This window comes from Pseudorca crassidens, chromosome 9 (assembly GCF_039906515.1).
Source record: "Pseudorca crassidens isolate mPseCra1 chromosome 9, mPseCra1.hap1, whole genome shotgun sequence".
NCBI lineage: Eukaryota > Metazoa > Chordata > Mammalia > Artiodactyla > Delphinidae > Pseudorca > Pseudorca crassidens.
This window is the reverse complement of record NC_090304.1, coordinates 63656557-63677982: the sequence shown is the minus strand read 5'-3', so window position 1 is coordinate 63677982 and position 21426 is coordinate 63656557. Positions and strand designations below refer to the sequence as shown.

General features: G+C 39.5%; 1 protein-coding gene across 5 annotated transcripts in view; it reads right to left on the bottom strand.

Moving 5' to 3' along the window:
• CCDC83 (coiled-coil domain containing 83) overlaps window positions 1-21426 on the bottom strand; it is a 46787-nt gene that overhangs the window by 25041 nt on the left and 320 nt on the right. For 2 of the 5 annotated variants that reach the window (XM_067750609.1, XM_067750612.1), the window contains exons 2-5: window positions 20127-20220; window positions 15187-15309; window positions 12641-12725; window positions 6096-6258 (exon numbers count right to left, since the gene is read on the bottom strand). In XM_067750609.1, coding sequence (XP_067606710.1) covers window positions 6096-6258; window positions 12641-12725; window positions 15187-15281 — 343 coding nt within the window. In that variant the 5' untranslated portion in view covers window positions 15282-15309; window positions 20127-20220. Of the gene's footprint in view, window positions 1-6095; window positions 6259-12640; window positions 12726-15186; window positions 15310-20126; window positions 20221-21262; window positions 21371-21426 lie in introns of those variants that run through there. The other 3 variants (XM_067750611.1, XM_067750613.1, XM_067750610.1) reach the window with 3 other exon arrangements.

Sequence of the window (21426 nt, the reverse complement as noted above, 5' to 3'; positions counted from 1 at the left end):
AAGGTGTGAAACCAGTTTTCTGCCTCATCATATTGGCAGTCTGCCTGGCGATATCTCACTTTACTTTGAAATGTGGTATCCATTATATAGACAACCAGGTTTAAACCGAGACTAAAAAAGTTTCATTTTAATATCATGTTTCACTTAAAATAAAGCCCCTTTCGACTAAAGTACTTGTTCCTTGCAATTAAAGCAGTCTAGTTAACACAAACTCCATGATCATGGGTGTGGGAGGAGAATTCTAGAAAAGTCATGGAAGAAGGAGAGAGGTGAGAGGAAAAGAAGAGATAGTGGTAGTAAGACTTCAGATAAATTTAATTTAGGAGTTCTACTCATATTCATTGTGCCCAGTTAGTGGCCCCCAAGGTGCTTTAATCATCCCCAGGCAGAATTGCTGCTGTATGGTTAGGAGAAGTGCCTAAAACTAATGGCAAATAAAATAAGCCCATAACAGCCATTATCCCATGACACTTAAAACAGGCTATACGCCAAGGCTCAACCAGCAGCATATAAATGTTATTACCCCCACCACAAAGTTGGATACAATAGCATGAAATTTTCAGCTCAAAGAAATCATCCAAATTTCTAATCAGGATAACGGGTTAAGTTTATATGAGAAGATCACTCTTCCTACTTAAAAACCATAAAATAAAGGAATGCTGGAAAAATTATTTTAAAAATTTTAAGCATACTAGAACAGTAACAATTTTTAAAGTGTGGTATTGTTGCACAAATACATAGATCCATGGAACAGAATAGAAAAGACAGAAAGAGATCCAAATAACACATGGGAAATGAAAGTATGATAAAGTTAGCATTTTGGATCATAGGGTAAAAATGGCTTATTTAATAGGTGATGTTGGGACAATTGGAAAGCCATCTGGCAAAAAATAAGGTTGGTTTCCTATCTCACACAAAAAAGTCAGAGATTAAATATAAAAATGAAGCCATAAAAATTCTAGAAGAAAAATATTAGAGAATGTATTTGTAATATCAGAAATCATAAAATCAAAGTGATAGGCACGATAAAACTATAAAATTTCCTCATACAAACACTGCATAAACAAAAGACTAATGACAAATGGGAAAAATATTTGCATCTTATATCACAGTTAAAGAGCTAATTTCCTTGAAATGTAAAGAGCTCCACAGCACGATAGAAAAATGGGCAAAGATGTGAACAGAAAGGAAATTCATATGGTTCTTGAGCTTATAAAAAGATATTCACTGTTGCTTATAGTAAGAGAAATGGAAATTAAAGCTACAATGAGATACCATTTTCTACCTATAAGACTGGCAAAGAACAAAGAGGTGGATCACAACCCCTGTTGTTGAAGAAGTGGGAAAACAGACATCTTCACCACCACCAGCCGGAGTACATTTGGTACAACCTCTACGCAGGGCCATGCCTATCAGTGTAAAAATGAATAGGCTGTTTGGGCCAGCCATTTCCCTTTAGAGATGCACATAACTGAAATTACATACATACGAGGGTATTCATCGTAGTAAAATGAGATTGTGTAAGGATAGTCACTGCAGTATTATTTGTAATAGTAAAAGATGGGAAACAACCTAAATGCTTATGAGTAGGGGACTTTAAAAAATTATGGTACAACAAAACAAAGTAGCCATTGGGAGGATGAGGAAGTATTAATATGTACTCATCTATAAGGATGTCCATATTGTTACCTGAAAGAGCAAGTGAAAAATTGCATCTGTGGCATGCTGCTTGTGACATATATGTACATACTGAAACATGCATGGACTCTTTCTGAAAGGTTACATAAGGAACTGGTAATAGTGTTTTTATCTAGAGGAAGGATCTCAGAGGCTGGGGGATTGACAGGGGTAGGAGGGTGTCACTCTTACTTTCTTCTTTTGGGGAGGAGAAGCTTTTGAAAAATTGTAACTGATTTGGGGCCAAATTTACACTACCACTGTGGTACAGAGGCGCTGAGCTGAGAAACTTACATAAAAATTGGTCTAGAAGCAGACTGACTGTACAGAGCCTCAGAGGGGATAGTGGGAACGACCCTGAATGAACGCTTCTTCCACAAAACAGGGTACCATTACCAGCTGGGCTCAGAACTGCCATCCAACCACAGTGTTCTTTCAGGCCAGATTTCTCCTGAGTGTCTGGTGTTCTTTTAAGCCACTATGCCTCAGTGACAGACAGCTGGCCGGCCTCATGGTTCCCAGCTCTGATCCTGGTAAGATTCATTATGCCCGAGGCCGCCCTGCTCTATACCCTCTTCACTTCCTGTCTTATGTTTGTTCTCCAGTTTTTTTCCCCCCCGACTGCAACTTAGCATTTACTTGGCCATTTTTCTATAACGATTCTGGTTGTCCAGCCTGGGTGGGTTGCCTCAGCTTGCCTCAGGTGAATTCCTTCTCTAATATAACCCCTTCCCAGGACTCCCCAACCTTGGTGGAATTGGCCCAGACCCAGGTGTGAGAGCAGGCAGACACCCACTCACTGAATGAAGCTTCTTTCTCAAAGTCGGTTGCAGTGTTTCTATACACACAGAGGCACACACTCCCATCCCTTTACTTCCCCTTCTCAGTTCCATAGGTGGTCCTGGGATAGTTTCTTTACTTCCTCCCTTCACCTAATCCTTAGGCGCATAGTGCTTGTGCTGACAGCTGAGAGTAACGGATGATTCGGGGGTACCCGTTTCTTTCTTCCACCAAATGTCTGCCCCTGAAAGATTTTTTTATTGAATCTGAACCAGCTTTCTTGCAACTGACCTGACATTTTCTCAGCATTCTCTTTAACTCTGTTGATGTCATTCTGTAAGGAGGTAATGAGTTTAGCATGTTGTTCACTCCCTACATTCTTGTACTCCTCCCAATATTCTTTCTCACTGAGTTTCTCAAGAAACAGTTTCTCAGCATTATTTATTTGGATGCGCATATCTGTTGAAAGAAAATCGAGACTTTCTGTCATTTCTATTGTCCTTGCAACCATTATATGTTGCAATCTGTTTTTGTGAAGTTAAGGTCTGATGTGAAAATATCAACTCTTAAATACTATTTTATATCTATAATTTAGGGAAATCTAAACTATTCAAACTATTGTTTATCCCTCATGATTCAAAATCTAAGTAAAATTAGACTTCCAATTATAAAGTAGTTGTGTGGTTTGGGGCTGTGATTGAGAGCTGTAACATGCAATCAACCTATACGCCTAGGGACCCACAAGCTTAAATTATGCCTGTGATAGCTTGATAAGTGTCCTGTTTTGTACAATATATTATGTCGCATATACTTTTTATTAGTAAATTGTCATTTTTCTGGTCATTATGTGTCTGGGCAAAGTGATTTCAACTTAACATCCTTCCACAGTACTTGGCGACCATTTTTGTAGGTAAGTTGTTTGATTCCATCATTTAAATTTCAATTGTTTGAGCTTCCCTTGTGTGAAATGATAGCATATGATAGTCATAATAACCTGCCTTCCCCTAACCCCACACAGTGAGACTTCAGAGTGAAAGATAAGTTCCCCAGTTACGTGTGTACAAATATGGAGCCCACTGAATCATATAAACTTTCAGCTTGCCCTGGTGTACTTCCTACACATGATATTCTACTCAGTCTTTAGGCTGAGTATCATGCTGCTGAATATTCTGGAAAAGGCAGCATTACAAGAAGCCAGGTCCGATGAACTGAATGGCTATTTGGCGCACTACCACGCACCATCTTGTTTGAGAGCCCCTGAGGGCAAGACCACGTCTTATTCATCTCTGTCCACCCAGCACTTGGCACAGAGTCTGGCATTTAGTTGGTGCTCAATCGATGTTTATGACTGAAGCATCCCATTCAGGCCAGAGAGGTGTTCTTCAGTCCAAAGGTCCAGGAGTTCTCCAGACATCTTTTTCCAAGACATGATAATATATTTTTAATATATATATTTTAATATATACTTAATATATTAAGAATATAAGATAATATATTTTAAACTCCCTTAACAAATGGTACTTGTTATTATCATTAAACAATTAAGAACACTGCACCCCAGTGATCAGCTGTCCTCCGATGTGGGCAGACTGTTGCTATCTCAGCCCTGCACCATGTTCAGTCTTTGTGGGGAGGGTTGATTGATGTCACTGAAGCTTTTGAAAGAGAGGGGGGTGTAATGACTGTTGCTCTACTTTCTCAGAACCCCTCTCTCTCTTCCCTTCTAGTAACACATGTCTCCTGCCCCTTGTCATATAAGTAGACCGATTACAGTCGCCCCTTCTCCTGGCTTTAGGGATTGGTCCAGGGCTGAGCAGGTGCCCCAAGCTGGGCAAATGCTCAGAGTCCTCCCCTAGAAATATTTTCACTGGTGGAAAACATGTCTCTTTTGTCTCCACTCTGAGGTTATAAGGATGTAAGTTCAGAGGTGTCTCCGGTCAGAATTCCAGCCTCACGGGGAGAACATTCTCAGAAAAAGGAGCCAACTTTCAGGGGGAAGGCAGAGAGAGAAGACGTGTAAGAGGAGCAGCGGGTGGAGGGAGAGGAGGTGGGAAAAAGAGGGAGGGTGATGCAGGGGGAGAGAGGGGGGCAAGACACGGAAATTAACAAAAAGACGCTGAGATCTGACAGCATGTGAGGCTCTGGGTCCAGGTCAGTAGCACCCTGCCTTTTCTGTCTGGTTACAAGAAAAAATTAACATCTTCTTTATGCTTGGACTAGTTTGGATTGGATTTTTATCCTTGCAACTGAAAAAGTCCTAACTAAACATTGGAAGAAGGGAGTTTTGTCAGCACTTCTCAAACTTTACTGTGCGCAGGACTCCCCTAGGATCCCGTCCAAATGCAGATTCTGATTCAGCAGGTCCGGATGGGGGTCTGAGGTTCTGTACTATCACAAGCTGCCAGGTGAAGCTCCAGCTGCTGCTCCACGGACCAAACTGAGTTGAAAGTGACTGACTACCTGGTACAACATGTCACTGCCTCAGGGATCCTTTGTAGACACATCTGTTCTCTCTTTCCTTCTCTTCCTCAGCATCTGTGGGCTTCTTTCTTCCTTGGACCGCTGCACATGCCCAGCCCTCCTGTTCTTAGTCACCCAGCATGTCCCCAGTCTTGTATGACACACATACCCCAGCACTCAGCCCAAACCACAGACAGGCACACCTTAACTAACCGGGCCCATTCCCTTTGAAGGCAGTTTAGGGAGCACATCTAAGTATCTGCTTTGGTCTCACACCCATCTCAAGGGTGTGACTTCTTAAAGCATTCCTTCCGAACATAAGCAGAACTCTCCTAGACAGGAGCCCGACCAGGAAATACGTCTACCACCTCATGACATCACTGTTGTTCACACAGGGACTTGGCAGGAGGAGGCTTATGGGAAAGTTTTAGAGACCCCCCCCCCAAAAAATGAAATTTGCTGATTGACCTTTGGCGTTGGTAACTATTTCTTTCAAAATAACAAATATCTACAAAGGGAATGCCTGCTCTGCGCCAAGCGCTTGGGTAAGGAGGCTCTCTAAAATGCTTGGGGAAACTCAAGAAAATCTAGTCCATTTTTTCACCTCTCAGATTCTAATACTGCTTCCTGAGAGCACTCAAGTCTCTCCCTTGTTTTCCAGCTTCCTAGCTGAGATGGTATTTATAGAGGTTCTGGCAAAAGTTTTAGAAATCTGAACAGCAAGTTTATGATGAAGGGATAGGATTTTTTTTTTTTTTTGCGGTACGCGGGCCTCTCACTGCCGTGGCCTCTCCCGTTGTGGTGCACAGGCTCCGGACACGCAGGCTCAGTGGCCATGGCTCACAGGCCCAGCCGTGGCATGTGGGATCTTCCCAGACTGGGGCACGAACCCGTGTCCCCTGAATTGGTAGGTGGACTCTCAACCACTGCGCCACCAGGGAAGCCCTGTCTTTGTTTTTAATCACTGCCCTTACTCCTCCTCCTCGCTTGGCTTCAGTATCTCCGCCCACTTTATTTCCCTCTCTCGTCCACTTACTTATATGTGTTTGTGGTTGTGGTGATGATGTCATTTGAAATGTGTTCACAGCCTTTTGAACATATTAGGAGACAAAAGCATTAATACATTCAAGAAATAACTCGATACAGCTTTATGATAATTTTCTAAGTTTCTAAATCACCTTTCAAGTTTTGTTCCTGGTCTCTTTCAAACTTCCATTTTTCCTTCATTGCTTCTTCAACTTCCTCTCTTGTTACAACTGCTAATCCCTTTGACTTCTCCTCACTCAGTTCCTTTAGTAGGTTCCTTATGTGCCAAATCTGTTCATCCTTTAAGCGTTTATTCTGTCATGAATATCAACAGTTGTTAATTACATCTGCTGAAGTACTTCCATTGATTTCCCTCAAATAGAGTTACACATTGAGGTTTGCAAAATGACAGATATTTAATGAAATAAGTTATTCAATAACATGTCTAAAGAACATATGGAATATGGAAGACTCAAAATTAAACCCATCAATACAGTAATCACTGAAGAGAAAGTTACATATTAAAACCTGCGTTATTAATCTGCCAGTCTATCACCCTATCATAGGATTGGTGAACATTAAAATTAGATTTCAGAGGTCAGTTTCTTCAACTCCCACAAACACCTTGCTTTTCTAGGAAACATCGTTCATTTAGTCAATATTTATGGGGCATCTACCATATGCCAGGTAGTCTTCTAGACACTAGGAATATATCAGTGAACAAAACAGACAAAAGTACTGCTCTTGTGGAATTTACATTATTCTTTGTTTTTCTCACAAATGACCCTAATTCTCTTGTTCTGGGGTGATGGTTACTATTTCAATACTCCACACCTGAAGTATGGACTGTGTTCCTTTTGTGAATATCCCACCTATGTTTCCAAGTTTCTTACTTAATCAACTTAGAGTTTATTCTTGCCCTTCCTAGCTTATTATGTATATGTAGAGATATTTTACTGTGTGTGAACTTAATACCTTTTCCTTGTAATTTTCTTAGCCTCCCTTTAAGTTTTAATTCTCACTTTCCTGGTGCCTCTCCTTCAATTTCTTAAACCTAATAAAATGCACAAACTTAAAATATTCTAATACTTCTTTTAAAAATTATTTTTCCTATAATTTAACATTCTCTTTACTATAGCTTTTTCAACATTATATTTTATTTCTGATATTCACATCTTTTATCCTCTTAACCTACATGGATACTCTACTGTAAGAGTATTTTCTTTCCCAAAATTTATTCTCTGGGCCAGTGCTTTGCAGACTTCAATGTGTATACCCAACACTTGGGGACCTTTTTAAAATGCAGATTCTGGTTCAGTAAGTTTGGTATGAAGCCTGCAATTCTGCACTTCTGATAAGCTCCAGGTGATGCCAAGCCTGCTGGCCCGCAACCCACAGTTTGGGTAGCAAACTTCTTTCAGGTAATCCAAATATCTGTGATTTATTGATACTGCTACGGCCTACTAAAACTCAATTCTTTAACACTTAATCCAACAAACTTTAAAGTTGAGGGCTGAAAAATTTGATTTCTAGTTTAATAAACTCCCTGGACAGGATTATGTAACCTTAGTGCTCTTTAAGTTATTCCACAGGCTGCGTGACATTATTGCCATTTCAGTGCATTAGAATTTTAATTTAAAACTTTGATAACCTGAAAGAAAGCAACAGACAATTAACTTTATGATGATGCTCAGTATTGAGAAATACAGGCCAAAAAAAAAAAAAAAAAAAAAAAAAAAAGACTGGGACTGGACAGGCTTTGAGTGATTTAAAAAAAATGGAAATAAAGATTAAAAAGATATGGGCTTCCCAGGTGGCGTGGTGGTTGAGAGTCTGCCTGCCGATGCAGGGGACATGGGCTTGTGCCCCGGTCCGGGAGGATCCCACGTGCCGCGGGGCGGCTGGGCCTGTGAGCCATGGCCGCTGAGCCTGCGCGTCCAGAGCCTGTGCTCCGGCAACGGGAGAGGCCACAACAGTGAGAGGCCCACGTACCGCAAAAAAAAAAAAAAAAAAAAAAAGGTTAAAAAATATGATATTCAAAATTTGGTCGTTTAACTTCTCTGATCTTTTGTTTGTAATATTCTAAAGTATCATAATTCTGTCTCTGAAGAATTTTTAGTATCGAAGCATTCATAATATATCTGAAAACTGAATCTCTTTCCTTCTGTGTAAAATCTTATTGGGCATGATGTAAGCAGGAATGGTGGAATAAGACTTCTGAAAATCCTCTCCTTCATAAAAGCAATGAGAAAAAGTTGGCAAAAATTGTCAAAATCAACTTTTCAGAACTCTTGAAATTAAAGGCTTTGCAGTAACTTCCAGGGAGTGTTTATTCAAGAAAAATGGTTGAATCTTGGTAAGGACAAGTGAGCTTTGTGGCATTTTAACGTGCTCTAAAAACCAAAAGCCCAAGGTTACGGTAAAAACCAGCAACTTAGCAGCCTGGGGTTGAGGGTCATGGAGAGAAGTGAGGGGAACAGAACTCTTCCAAAGCTCAATTCCCAAATAACAGTCATTATTTGACCTACCTGGTAATTCCCTGGAAAAATCCCACTGGGAAACCTTGTCTTTATTTGACCTGAGTCAGAGCTTACCCAATGTGTGACCAGCCTTTTCCCAGATTGATGTTGGTCAAAAACAATCAGAGGCAGATGTTTGTCAAAAACAATCAACAATTGTTGAACATTACAGCTCCCTGAGGCAGTAATAAAAGTTGAGGTAAACAACAAGCTGACCAAAAAACTTTAAAAGAAAGCTGCAGATGAGATGTCCATAGAGAGCTTTGAAAGCTCTGACATATTCCTGGGAATCTAAAAGGCCACATGCATGTATAGGGCATATATATAAATTTAATAACATCTATATTAAACTTCCCAAATCCTGTATGAATTTCAAATAGAAAGGAAATGTGTCTGACAATGTTATAAAATTCGCTATGTCTGAAAAATTATTTTGAGCTACATACCAAAATAAAATTTATTTAAATATATCCACCAATATGCTAAAAAACATTTATCTTACGAAGTGAAGTACATTTATTATTTGAGGTAAGAATAATTATCACATTATAAAATAGAAGAAAGGAAATTTAGTAATTAAGCTACAAAGAAAGGATTAATTTTGTTTTGTTATAAGGCCATCTCATGGTCTTCTTTTTTTAACTTTTTAAGACTCACAAGAACAAGAATAGAAGTTGCCAAAATAGGACACACAGTTCCCATCTACTATTCACCCAGCTTTCCCCAATGATAACATCTTATCTAATGATAGTACAGTATCAAAACCAGGAAATTGACATTGGTACAATGTTATTAACTGAACTAGAGACTTTATTTGGATTTCACCAGTTTTTACATTTTTTTTAGTGTATAGTTGTGATATTGTAATCTATAAAAATATATTTATTTGGTCATTCAGATGACTAAAACATATTTCTTAGCTATATTTGGTTTTCACCCATAGTTCCTGGTCCACAGTGCCCAAAACCCTTGGAATTTCTGCCATCACAATTGGGTTTATGATAATGAAAGTGACTTTTGAATCCCACAGGTGGGGAGAGAGGGAAGGGGCCTGGTTGCCAGGAGAACCAACCAAATTATTAGAGGGTTGGAACTTTCATTCCCTCCCCCTGATTTCCGGGGAAGGGAGAGGGACTTGAGGTTGAATCAGCCGCTATTGGCCAATGATTTAGTCAATCATGATTATGTAATGAAGCCTCCATTAAAACCGGAACAAGGAGCGTCTTTTGGTCCTTTTTGAGAGAGCTTCCATGTGACACTGTGTTAGGCCCCAAGCTTCATAAGGACAGAAGCTCCTTTGTTCAGGACTTTGCTCTATGTATCTCTTCATCTGGCTGTTGATTTTGATTCATATCCTTTAATATCCTTTTTATGATAAATCAGTAATCTAGTGAGTAAATGGGTTTTCCTGAGTTCTGGGAGCCATTCTAGCAAATTAATTGAACCTGAGGAAGGGGTTGTGCGAGCCTCTGATTTATAGCCAGTCGGTCAGAAGCACAAATAACAACCTGGGCTTGCAGCTGGCGTCTGAAGTGGAGGGTGGTCTTGTGGGACTGAGCCCTTTACCTGTGGAATCTGATTCTGTCTCCTGGTAGGTAGTGTCAGAGTTGAGCTGAACTCTCAGACACCCCGTTTGTGTCTGAGATTCTCTTGCTGGTGAGAGGAAGCCTCCACACATACAAGTTGAAACTGGGTCGGGAACCCTTTCAATAGGATTATGAATTCTGTCACATATACATATGAGAAGTATCACCATGAAGATGGCATTTGAAGCCATGATGTTAAATAAGATGATCCAGAGAGAGTTTAGAGTGAAAGAGAAGGATGGAGATCAGAACCTTGATAAATACCCTAATTAAAGGGTGGTTCTAGGAAAAAAACAATGAAAACCAAGAAGAAATGATCAGAGAAGTAGAAGGAAATTTAAGAGTGATATCCTGGAACCCAAAGGAAAAAGAGTTTCAAGATGACAGGAGTGACTGCTGAAGGAGTAAGGAGTAAAGAAAGGACTACAAAGAGTCCATTGAACCTGGCTAACTGGTCATTAACAACTTTTGCTAGAGCGGCTGTAGGGGAATAGCAGGAGTGAAAGTATGTGTCGGGAAGTAAGGATGTGGACACACTGAACTATGAAATATCTAATGATGTAGTGGAGCAATGAATGCAAACAGAGAAAGAAAGATAATAAACATCTAAACAGAACTAAACACATAGGAAGAGATGATGGGTAGGAAGGGAGAGAGGCATTTCCGATTTCCACATAACTGAAGAGAAAAATATATCTTGCTAATGAGTCATGTTTAACTTAGCAATTTAAATATCTGTGACCTCAAATTTTTTTCCTCCCACTGGTGTTTGTGTGAATCAACTCAACATATATTTATTGAACATCTACTCATGCTGGGCCTTTCTGGAGAAACAAAGGTAAGATTTGATTGCTGCTGCCTAAAGGGCTTTCAAGTGAATAATGGAGAAATATTTTTACATGACATCCTAGCGTAGATGGGGGGAATGAACAGGGGCTAGCCAAGAGAAGAGCATTTCAGGAAGAGGAAACAGCCTTTTTGTTGTAAAGGTACCATAGTAAGAAAAAGATTGGGTTTTCTAATATTTAAAAGAAGCAGGGGTAAGCAAAGGGTGGGGCGGCTGGAGACAAGATTGGAGAGGTGAGCAGAGGTCAGCTTTTGCAGGGCCTTGAAGACTTTAGGAAGGACTATGGATTTTACTTTCTGTGCAGTAGGAAGCCACTGCAGGGTTTTAAGCACTGAAAAGTTTACCGTATTCCAAGGATAATTCTGGTTGCACTGTGGAAAATGTACTGGTTAGAGGAAGGATGGGTAAGAGAAGATGGTGGCTTAAACTGTGGCAATAGCAGCATAAATGGAAAGAAATAGATACATACGGTTGAGCTAGAGTCTGCATTACCATGCTCCTCACTGCTGGGTCCACTAATGACTCCAAGACCTATCGCATTTTGAGCTAATCCTCATGGAAACAAGAACTTTGTTTCTGGGTCCAATTGATGGGTTATGGGAAAGTGATTCCTCAGTCCTGATCTGTTGTCCTTTCCACAACCAAATGGAAATCCCAAAGCTGGCCTGGGAGTTCCCATGCTGACCACTAGGGGATGTGCATTGGCCCCTTGATGGCAGCTCACACTCATGTGCTCTGGAATCACATCATGCGGAACCTGCCTCCAAGTGCCTAAGCCAGACTTCCCCTTTCCACTCTCATCTACAGACTTCAGTTTCTTAGATCCTATTGCAAGTATTTGATTCTTCAGAATCATGACAATGTCAGGGTCACAGTTATATCACCACCAGGGCTTGTCTTGCCCAATACATACTTGCTGAACAAATGAACAAATTCACCCTATAAGGAAGACAGGAATCCTCATTTTACAAGGGGGAAATTGAGGCTTATACCAGTTTGGCCAAAATGACATCAGCAGGAAGTTGTACAGTCAGGATGTCTCTGACCCAAATTCTGTTAAAATTTGTAGTCTTTTTAGACAAAAGCCAAATAAAACAGGTGTGGAAATTTCAGGGTACATATAAAATAAATGTTTTAATAGCGGACACCCTCAGTATTTCCTCACTCACGAGACCCCTTAAGGGCTAAGTTGTATGCGCCATCATTTACTGCTTCCTAACTTTATTTCTGTTGGTCCTGAGAGTCATATACAGCACCCCTTTGATAGTCATTTTATTCTAATTTCATAAAAATAAATCACTTAAACAATAAATTAGTCATTTTAACAACTGAGATTGTACTTTTCAGATAATATTTACATATGCACACACTCTGAAAATCTAAAGGAAAACAGATACAGAAATTTAAAATAGAGAACCAATGTTTTATAGTGTGGTTAAATAAGAATTTAAAAGATAAATGTGGTTGCAGAGCTTTAAAATTTTCAACATAAGATTCAGTGTCCGCATGATCTAAATAACACAATTCAAGCTGACTTCCTTTGACATTATAATTAATATAATAAGAACAGCAGTATCCTCTTGTCTCCCATGTACAAAAATGTATTTAAATATAGTGTAAATTTATCAACTCGAAGAGCTAAAGAAGATAATTTCCTAGAGTTCATTTCATCATAACTCACAATTTTTTAAAGCATTTGTGTAAATGTTTAATGACTAGATATTGGCTTTAAATTTTATACTTACTCTTTCTTGATACTTTTGGTTCTTTTCTCTCATTTTCTTTATTTGAGCCATGTATCGTTCTACTGCATTTTCCTTTATTTGACAGCTGATAACAAAGACAAGATGTATTTTACAATTGTTTGCCTTAGGAAAAACTAATGAGATAAAATTTAAAAATTAATCTAAATTAATTTGAATTGAAATAAAGTATTAAACCTATTATAAAGACCCATTTAGGGATAAGAATCTTAAGTGATTTTGTGTTTCTGAGTATATTTTACTCACTAAAATATGTATTAGAGAGATAACTTCAAGTTTTTAAAACTTGTCGTTGTGGATGTGGTTTCATATACATTCCTGCATCACTGACAACCTGAATTTTCTGAACTGTATCAAACTCAAAGACACCACCAGACGTTTTCAAAATAATATCTGCCAGCAGCTGCCAGCCGCAACCTTATGGTCTCAAGGTCTCCCCTTATAACTGTGTGATGATTTTGGACCCCAACCAATCCTTGCTTAACAAGCACCCTTACTTCTTGCCAGCTCCAATCCTAATTCTTGACAAACAACGTGTAACTGTGGTTTTTTGCCTATATAAGCCCCCCCATTTCATAGTCAGTGGAACACAATTCAAGTGCTTCTTGAATCTGTGTCTCCTGGGCTATAGTCCTCAGTTTGGCTTGTATAAAACTCTTTTCTATTTTTATTACAGGTTGTTTGTTGAGTATTTGCCTCAACATAGTAATGTGTCAACTTCCTTCTTCCATGCAATTTCATTGAAAATTCTGAGAAAGAAAACAAAGTTGGATTCCAAAAAAGAATCTACAATTTTATCTTTTTAAACCCACAACTATATCCATACCTATTTCTATCTCTATATACATACTCATTATAGAAAAGTGGGTTTGGGGGAATAAGTATAAAGGAAAAAATAAAAACCACCATTACCTAGAGATGATCACTTTATAGATTTAGCATTATGTAATAAGATATTTTGAGAGAGGGAGAGAAAGACCACATTCACATAACTTTTAATACAGTATATTGTTATAATTGTTCTATTGTATTATTACTTATTATTGTTAATCTCTTACTGTGCCTAATTAATAAATTAAACTTTATCATAGGTATACATGTATAGGAAAAAACATAGTATATAAAGGGTTCGGTACTATCTGTGATTTCAGGCATCCACTGGGAGTCTAGGAGCGTAATCCCTGAGGATACAGGGTGGGGGAGAGACTAAGAGATGATCACTTTATAGGTTCAACACTGGCAGTCTCAGCTTTTCACAAACAACCATATAGGTTCATGACTTTATTTTCTTGAGATAGATTTTGTTTTAAGTTAACTGTTTGGAATTGACTACCTACTGTGTGCCCTCGGCTCTTTGTCAGGAGCTGAGATTGTATAAGAGAAATATAAGATGCTGCCAGGGGACCCTTGGATAATCCTTCCTCAGATGGTGGAGGGAGGTGTCCTGGCTATTTGTCATGTGACAAAAGTCCTGTTACCTCGGAACACATGGAATGAGTAAAGCGTCACCGGAAGAGCACAGTGAGGCCTAGGCTGTTCAGTCCATGAGATTATTTATTTAGTTTTAACAAAGGAAAGAGAACAAAAGCATGGGAATGTTCAACTTGCGTCTCTCACTAGATCATGAGAACTTTTAAACGTGTGCCTCTTTGTAAACCTCTGTTAAAGAGGAGAAAGACTGCCCTCTGGTTGACCCAGAAGAGAGAGAAGGAGCTGTAAGTGGATGTCATCACTGTGAGCCGTGGAAGCAGATTAGAGACCAGAGTGTAATCACAGAGCTGGACTTTTTGTCCACCTCTGCTAAGACAAGATGAGCGAAGTTTTCAGTTATGCTGAGAAATGAGTGCAGGTACAATCTGGTCATCACTTAATTGTTATCTAGAAAATAAAGGGAACTTCGTTAAAAGTCCCTTCCCATGGATGTTTCTCTCTCAGTGTTCTGACCCTTTTACTCACTATCTTCTAAAAAGAATATATGAATAGATTTGGAGTCTTGCAGGGAGATGGATTTTCCCTGAATGTTGTTAAAAACAATTCTCTTAAACAAAGGCCTAGTCACCAGCAGTGTGGACTCCTGACTTTCAACCTTGTTGCCCTCCAATAAATGGCTTCCCATTTCCAAAGCCCAAGTGTTCCACAGGGGTCTGCTTATCTGACCCTTGCCTAAACCCCTAGAGTCTGCTCTGCCCTCTCTCCCTCAATCTGCCATTTCTCACTTCCTAGACTGTGATAAGCTCTTCCTCACCCCAGCCTTTTTTCCATAAGCCTTCTGTCCATCACTCTCTGTCTCCTTAACACCTGTTCCTCTTTCAGAGGTTAGCTCAGCATCGCTTCCTCAAACAAGCTTTTCCTGATCTATTTCAAGTCCTTCAGTTACAACTAAGCCCGTGAGCCACAACTACTGAGCCCACGAGCCACAACTACTGAAGTGCTTTTGAGCACTTCATTTTCCATTGGAGTCATATGAGTCTTAGCAGCAATGATTGCCACTTATGTATGGGAACTTTGGGATTTCATAAACAGCTTACTGATAGTCGAGAAGTGCTTCACTGATAGGCAATTTGACCTCTTTTGGCGGTCCATCTTGAATATCCTTTTTATTTGTTTTTGACGTGTTTTCCATTGTGTTGCTTAGCTAGAAAGAAGAATACCTGTTTTAAAAAGAGACATAGGAAGAATAAATAAATTCTCTGTCCCTCTACTTGTATTTACGAGATAAAGCACTGCTGGGACTTAATTTAAAACTGGCTCTTCCATCCAGATTGCTTCCACGTCCCGAGAGCTAACATCCACCACAATGCTGGGACCTCATGAATCAACTGGATTCTTGAGTCTGGTGAGTTCCATGCTTAGCCCAGGTGCAGCATTCCCCCACCCAAAACTGTCTGAGACTCACTCTCTTACATTATCCATCAACAACTGTTGCCCCTGTCAAGCTTCTTTAAGAGCAAGGGCTAAACTTTTTCAATCATTTAATGTCTCCACAGTGTTTGGCAGAGTGCACCACATGTAACAGCAGCTCGATATATGTCTTTTAGTTTTTAAAAAGTAAGACAAAACAAAAGCACAACTTTCTATGAGCACCAAGAGACTAGGCTCCAAAAGAATTAGAACTGGGAGCCAAAAGAATTAGGTTTGGCCAGGATTGTTATAAAGAACAAATAAAAGGACACATTAAAGTGTTTTTTAAATGGTTAAGAGGTTTACAAATGCAAAATAATAAGAAGAATGATAATAATAATGTGTTATCATTAACAGTAACTGTTCATCAGCTATTAATTGCTTTTGTAACTAATAATAAAAACTATCAAAACTAATATTTTTTAAACGAGAAAATCAGGCCCAAGTTTCTTAGATTTTTATGGGAAGCAGAAATACCTTGTGGATTTGGTATGGATACTAATGCACATCTTTTAAGATCATAGTCTTCCTTGACAGATTTTTATCTTTTGATTTTTATTAATCTCAAGAAAATAAGTGCCTAACCTTCAATCAGTGTGTTAGTAGTTGGGTGTGGTAGAAAGAACATAACCTTTGTAATTATTTGTTAAAATGGCTGGAAACTCCATGAGAGTGGGGATGATGTAATTCTTGTGCATTACTGTATTTCCCCACCTAGCACAGTAGATGCAGTCCTTGTCAAATGAATGAATGGACAGGTGGATGAATCAGGCAGACATATTTCAATCCTAGATCCACCATCTTTTACCTGTGTGACCTTGAGTAGGTTACTGAATCTTTTTGAGCTTCAGTTCCATCATTTCCTAAAGTGAGAACAAAAATCTTATTCTAGGGCTTCCCTGGTGGCGCAGTGGTTGAGAGTCCGCCTGCCAATGCAGAGGACACGGGTTCATGCCCCGGTCCGGGAAGATCCCACATGCCGCGGAGCGGCTGGGCCTGTGAGCCATGGCCGCTGAGCCTGCGCGTCCAGAGCCTGTGCTCCGCAACGGGAGAGGCCACAACAGTGAGAGGCCCGCGTACCACAAAAAAACAAAAACAAAAAATCTTATTCTAAACGCTGTAGTAAGGATTAAATAAGTTAATATTTAAAGCACCTAGCATAGTGTCTGACATATAGAAAGAGCTTAATAAGCATTCTGCCCCTTTAGTTATGGCTCCAGATTATGCTTCTTTAAATTTCGGGTAACTAAAGCAGAGGATGTCTGCCTGCTGCCAAGTATGATGAGAGGTGTAAAGACTAATCCAAGTGGTTTGCTGCTGTCAGCCTTCATCGCTGATTTGGATCACTGAATAGGCAATCTACACAGGTCATTCAGATCCAAAGTGGAGAAACTCTGAAATGAAAACATACTTTTCCCCCGCAGACATGCTGCTTACATAACCAGACCTCCAGCAAGGCTCAGTCTTTGTGGCTGAGACTTTTCTTTTCTAGCCAAGCATGTTCATCTCTGCATCCTAATAGATTCTAGTATTCATGCATGCAAATATACTACAATACTTTTTAACTGAAAATCACAAAGGTGACACATCAAAAAGATTTAATATATTAAGACACGGTAATATATTAAGGGATATCTTCTCAGATATGAAAGTATTGAGAATAATTCTATAAGGTACACACCAAAATGTTTCATTATACCATCACAGGTCACAGAAACTTATCAGCTAGGAAAAAAATTTGCTTTCTTTTGTTTCAGATGTAGAATTGAATTTTTATATTATTTTCTATTTTAGAATTTGAATGTTTAAATTGACTGTTGCACAAAAACATAGCATGTTGTCAAATATTTCATTTTATAATAACAGTATTTAACAAAAACTTTTACTATAAAATATTTTATTTAAAAGGTAAAACAACATTAATTTCTAATTTCTTTTCTGAGTCATATAGAAGAGATCAAGAGTTATGGTTCCCACCTATGGTACCCATCTGGTGCTGGAGGAAAAATGACCTCATCTTGCCAAATTACTTCAGTTACCTGGCTCTAATGTTTTCAACTCTCTGACCAATGTACAATTAGTTACCTACCTAACTGCAGCTCACGGCAAAGGATTTTAATAAAATATGAGTGAAAATGTAGATCCATTAAGCACAAATGATTTGTGCATAAACTATATTAAGATTCATTGTTTCACACACTTTACAGAAAATTAGTGAGCCAATTGGATTGCCTGCTTAATAGCTGCCTTTTTGCAATGAGCTAACGACATTGCCTCAAAATGTACTTTTGCATTAATGTACTACAAACAACGGGGATTTTAATAAACATTTACAAGGATTTACAGTTCCTGACCACCTAGAGGATTTCTATCTCAGCATATCTTTTTTTTTTTTTTTGATGTGGACCATTTTTTTAAAGTCTTTATTGAATTTGTTACAATATTGCTTCTGTTTTATGTTTTGGTTTTCTGGCCCTGAGGCATGTGGGATCTTAGCTCCCCAACCAGGGATTGAATCCTCACCCTCTGCACTGGAAGGTGAAGTCTTAACCACTGGATTTCCAGGGAAGTCCCAGACTTCTATCTCAGTAACAGGTGAGAATTCTAGAAAAATTGTCACAAAGTAACGTAATTATCTTCCAGGAAGATTTCACTTAAAATAATTCCTGACAGACACCTAATCGGCTTTGTCAGTAATTTCAAACATCTATTTAGTGCCTGTTCTCTGTGTGGCAATTTTCCTGGCCCTTGGTTATAAAATGTAGAAGAGGTGAGAACTCTACTCAGACTGATAGGAAGAAAGTAGCATACTCCAGCAGAACCTAAAAAAAAAAAAAGAGCAACTTTAAAAGGCTTGAGAAAACCATACAAGTAATGAATGCTAGAGAGATCTTCACCCAGGGCATGACCTCTTGTGCGTGTCTGTTTTTCCTCTCCCAACTCTGTTTGGGCATCAATAACACACACTATATATAGTGAGGGCAGGTGAGGAGGGTGGGTTTGAAGGACTCAGGTATCCAGCCTTTTCAGAGACTATTTCATAATCATTTTCTGTCAGGAAATGTTTCAAAAAATATTCCCCAAATGCTTCTCAGTGAAAAGTAAGAAGTCTATTTAGTAAAAAGGGACATATAGTAGCCAACTTCTTCAAATGAGCTGTTATCCCATAATGCTTTACTTAACTGCAAAAGTACCCAAAAAACAAGGAGTGCGTCCCTTCCTGCACAGTCTCAGGATCCTGGCTCAATACCTAGAAAGCTCCTAATGACTTTTCTCATGACTTTGTGGAGCCGTGAATATCCAGAAGCCTCCTAACGACTCCTTTCAAATCTTGTGGAGGCTGGGAGGGGTGGCAATTCTGCCTTAATACCTTCCCAGACGTTTGAAATGGATCCTGTTTTTTAGCTAATGTTTTATATAAATGTAGATTAAAATGGAAGATGTTTACTTAATAGCATTAGTAATGACAAAAGTTCTGAAAAAGATTCCATCAGGGGTTGACAGCACAATTTAGTTAAAAGGTCTCTATATGGGTGCCGGAAGTCTTAAAGTTCATTCATGGCTTTACCATTAACAAGCTATAACATTATGTAAATCTAACAACAACAACAATAATAATGAAGTACTTCCAAGAGCCTTTGTTAAAGAGCAAACTTAAAAGGCACACGTCTAACTATCAAGGCACTCATCTTCAGCAAAACATAACTCCTTAAATACTGAATAGTAACTACTTCAGCAACTCATATCTTTGGGAATTCAAACACAGATGTTGGCACATAGGTCAGCACCTCCCATGGGCACAAACTAGATGTTCAATAAATGTCTGATGTAAATGACTGACTGGCAAATAAATAATGCATGCTCACTTTCTTTCCTAGTGGCCCTATTTATTTGCTCATAACGTTGTATATACCCTGAATTTGGAAAGTAAAATAACTTTTAAACTCAAATTCTCAATTTGGCTAGAACACATTTTCAATACAATTGAAAACATTTTAGAAATGCTCTCCAGCACGTGTTAAAAAAAAAACAAAAACAAAAAACCTGAATGCATTTAAAGCCTCTTAGTAGTGATATCACCTAACAGTTAGTTTTACAAAATTTCAGACCCATCTCTTTTTGTATAGATTATGTATATATAGCCCCAAACAGCTTTAAAATGTAAGATAGAGCCAGTTTTGAGATATGATAAATAACTATACATTCAAATCAAGGTATTTAAAAATATCTAGATGGATGACATTTTCAACTTTCACTTGCACGACTGACAATGTGCATTACGTTAGCATGTATTTTCTTTACCAATACAAATCCTTTGGTTAGTGGCACATTTTTGAACTACAGATCTCAAATTATATTGGATTCTTAGCTTAAAAATTGGTGTCTTTTGATCCGGAATTGCTAATAACAAATAGTTGGAAACGCTGTATATTATACTAACTTTTCTAGCAACCGGAACTACATTTTTTTCAACTCCTACTGTCCTTCAATTTTAGAAGTGTCAAAAAACAAAAGAAACATAACTCTGAAGAGAATATTGTAAGGATAATGGAAATACATGCAGTACCTTTACACTCTGATGGTGGAGGAGAACAAAAAGCCTTCTCTCCTTCAAAGAGCAGCGGTGAATAAAGACGACCAACTGGGGCTGGGTCTTGGGGCTGGTGGAAAGGAAATCCATGAGCAATTATTACACACACTGATAAACACCCAGTCTTATTATTTTCCTTCTCTGCCTTCACAGAAACCTTTTCTTCCCTCTCAGATGGGACATCTCCTCCCACCTCCCAACGGTTTCCTCAAGTCTCTCCGCCCAGCAGAGCATTATGGGGTAAGAAGGGGAATGAGGAAACAAATAGGCCGCTATACAAATCTAACAAGTTAATAAAAGAAAGAAACCAAGTGTTCTGTTTAGAAGGATGCTGCCAGCAGCCAGGGCAAAAAGCCGAAACCAGCCTATGGATTGGGTGGGTGAGGGTGAAACGCCATCAAGCCCACACGGAGCACTTATAAGGTACCTGCAGTGGGAGGGGTTCTGTGCTGGTACGGAGAAGGGTTCCAGGGTTTGCGGGGTACTCATTCTAAAGGCATTCACCAGACTGGGAATTCAGTGAGAAGAGACTAAGAAGATGAGTCTAGACCTAGCTCCTCCACCAGGGAGATTTATAACCTCGGACAGGTCTCTAACCCGCTCTGACCCTCAGTTTCTCTTCCATCTTTCCTACTTCCTGTCGGAGTTATTAATGAGGCTCTAATGCTTTGGAAAATTGTCAAGTGATAAAGCCCCATACAAATGGAAGGCATTAGTTTACTGAGCACCTACTGTGTGCTAGAGACTGTGAGGGCAAACCTGAATCAAATTCAGATCTGAAAATCCAGAAAGGCAAATAAGCAATGTATCCAGGGGTTCTATTGCAAGGCGGAAAAAGAGATGGGTTAATATTCCGATCAGATCAAAAGTTCTTCCTCCCTCTGTGTCTCCTGGGTGAAAAGGAGGGGTCGGCCTATGAGAATCCTTCTCAGCGGCTCCTAACCGCCCAGAATTTCGCCCGGCGCGGGACCCCAGAAGGTTGGGACCCCAGGACCATTTTGCGGCAGAGTAAGCAGCAGGGCCGTTGGGGTGGGGCGGAGATGCTCATAAAGTCTTAAGTGTCAGACTGGAAGGACTCGGGGCCGAGCGAGGAGGCTAGGCAGCCTTCTGACCTCCTCCCCTCGACGGCTTCCAGGTGCGGATACAGTAACGGGTCCGGAAGTAGTACTCGCGTCAGGCCGGCGGACCAGGCCCACTCACTCCACAGCCGTCGCCGCGGCGCCCTCCGTTTCCAAGGCGACCGGCGAGCTAGGGCCTCCCCCGCCCACCACTAAAC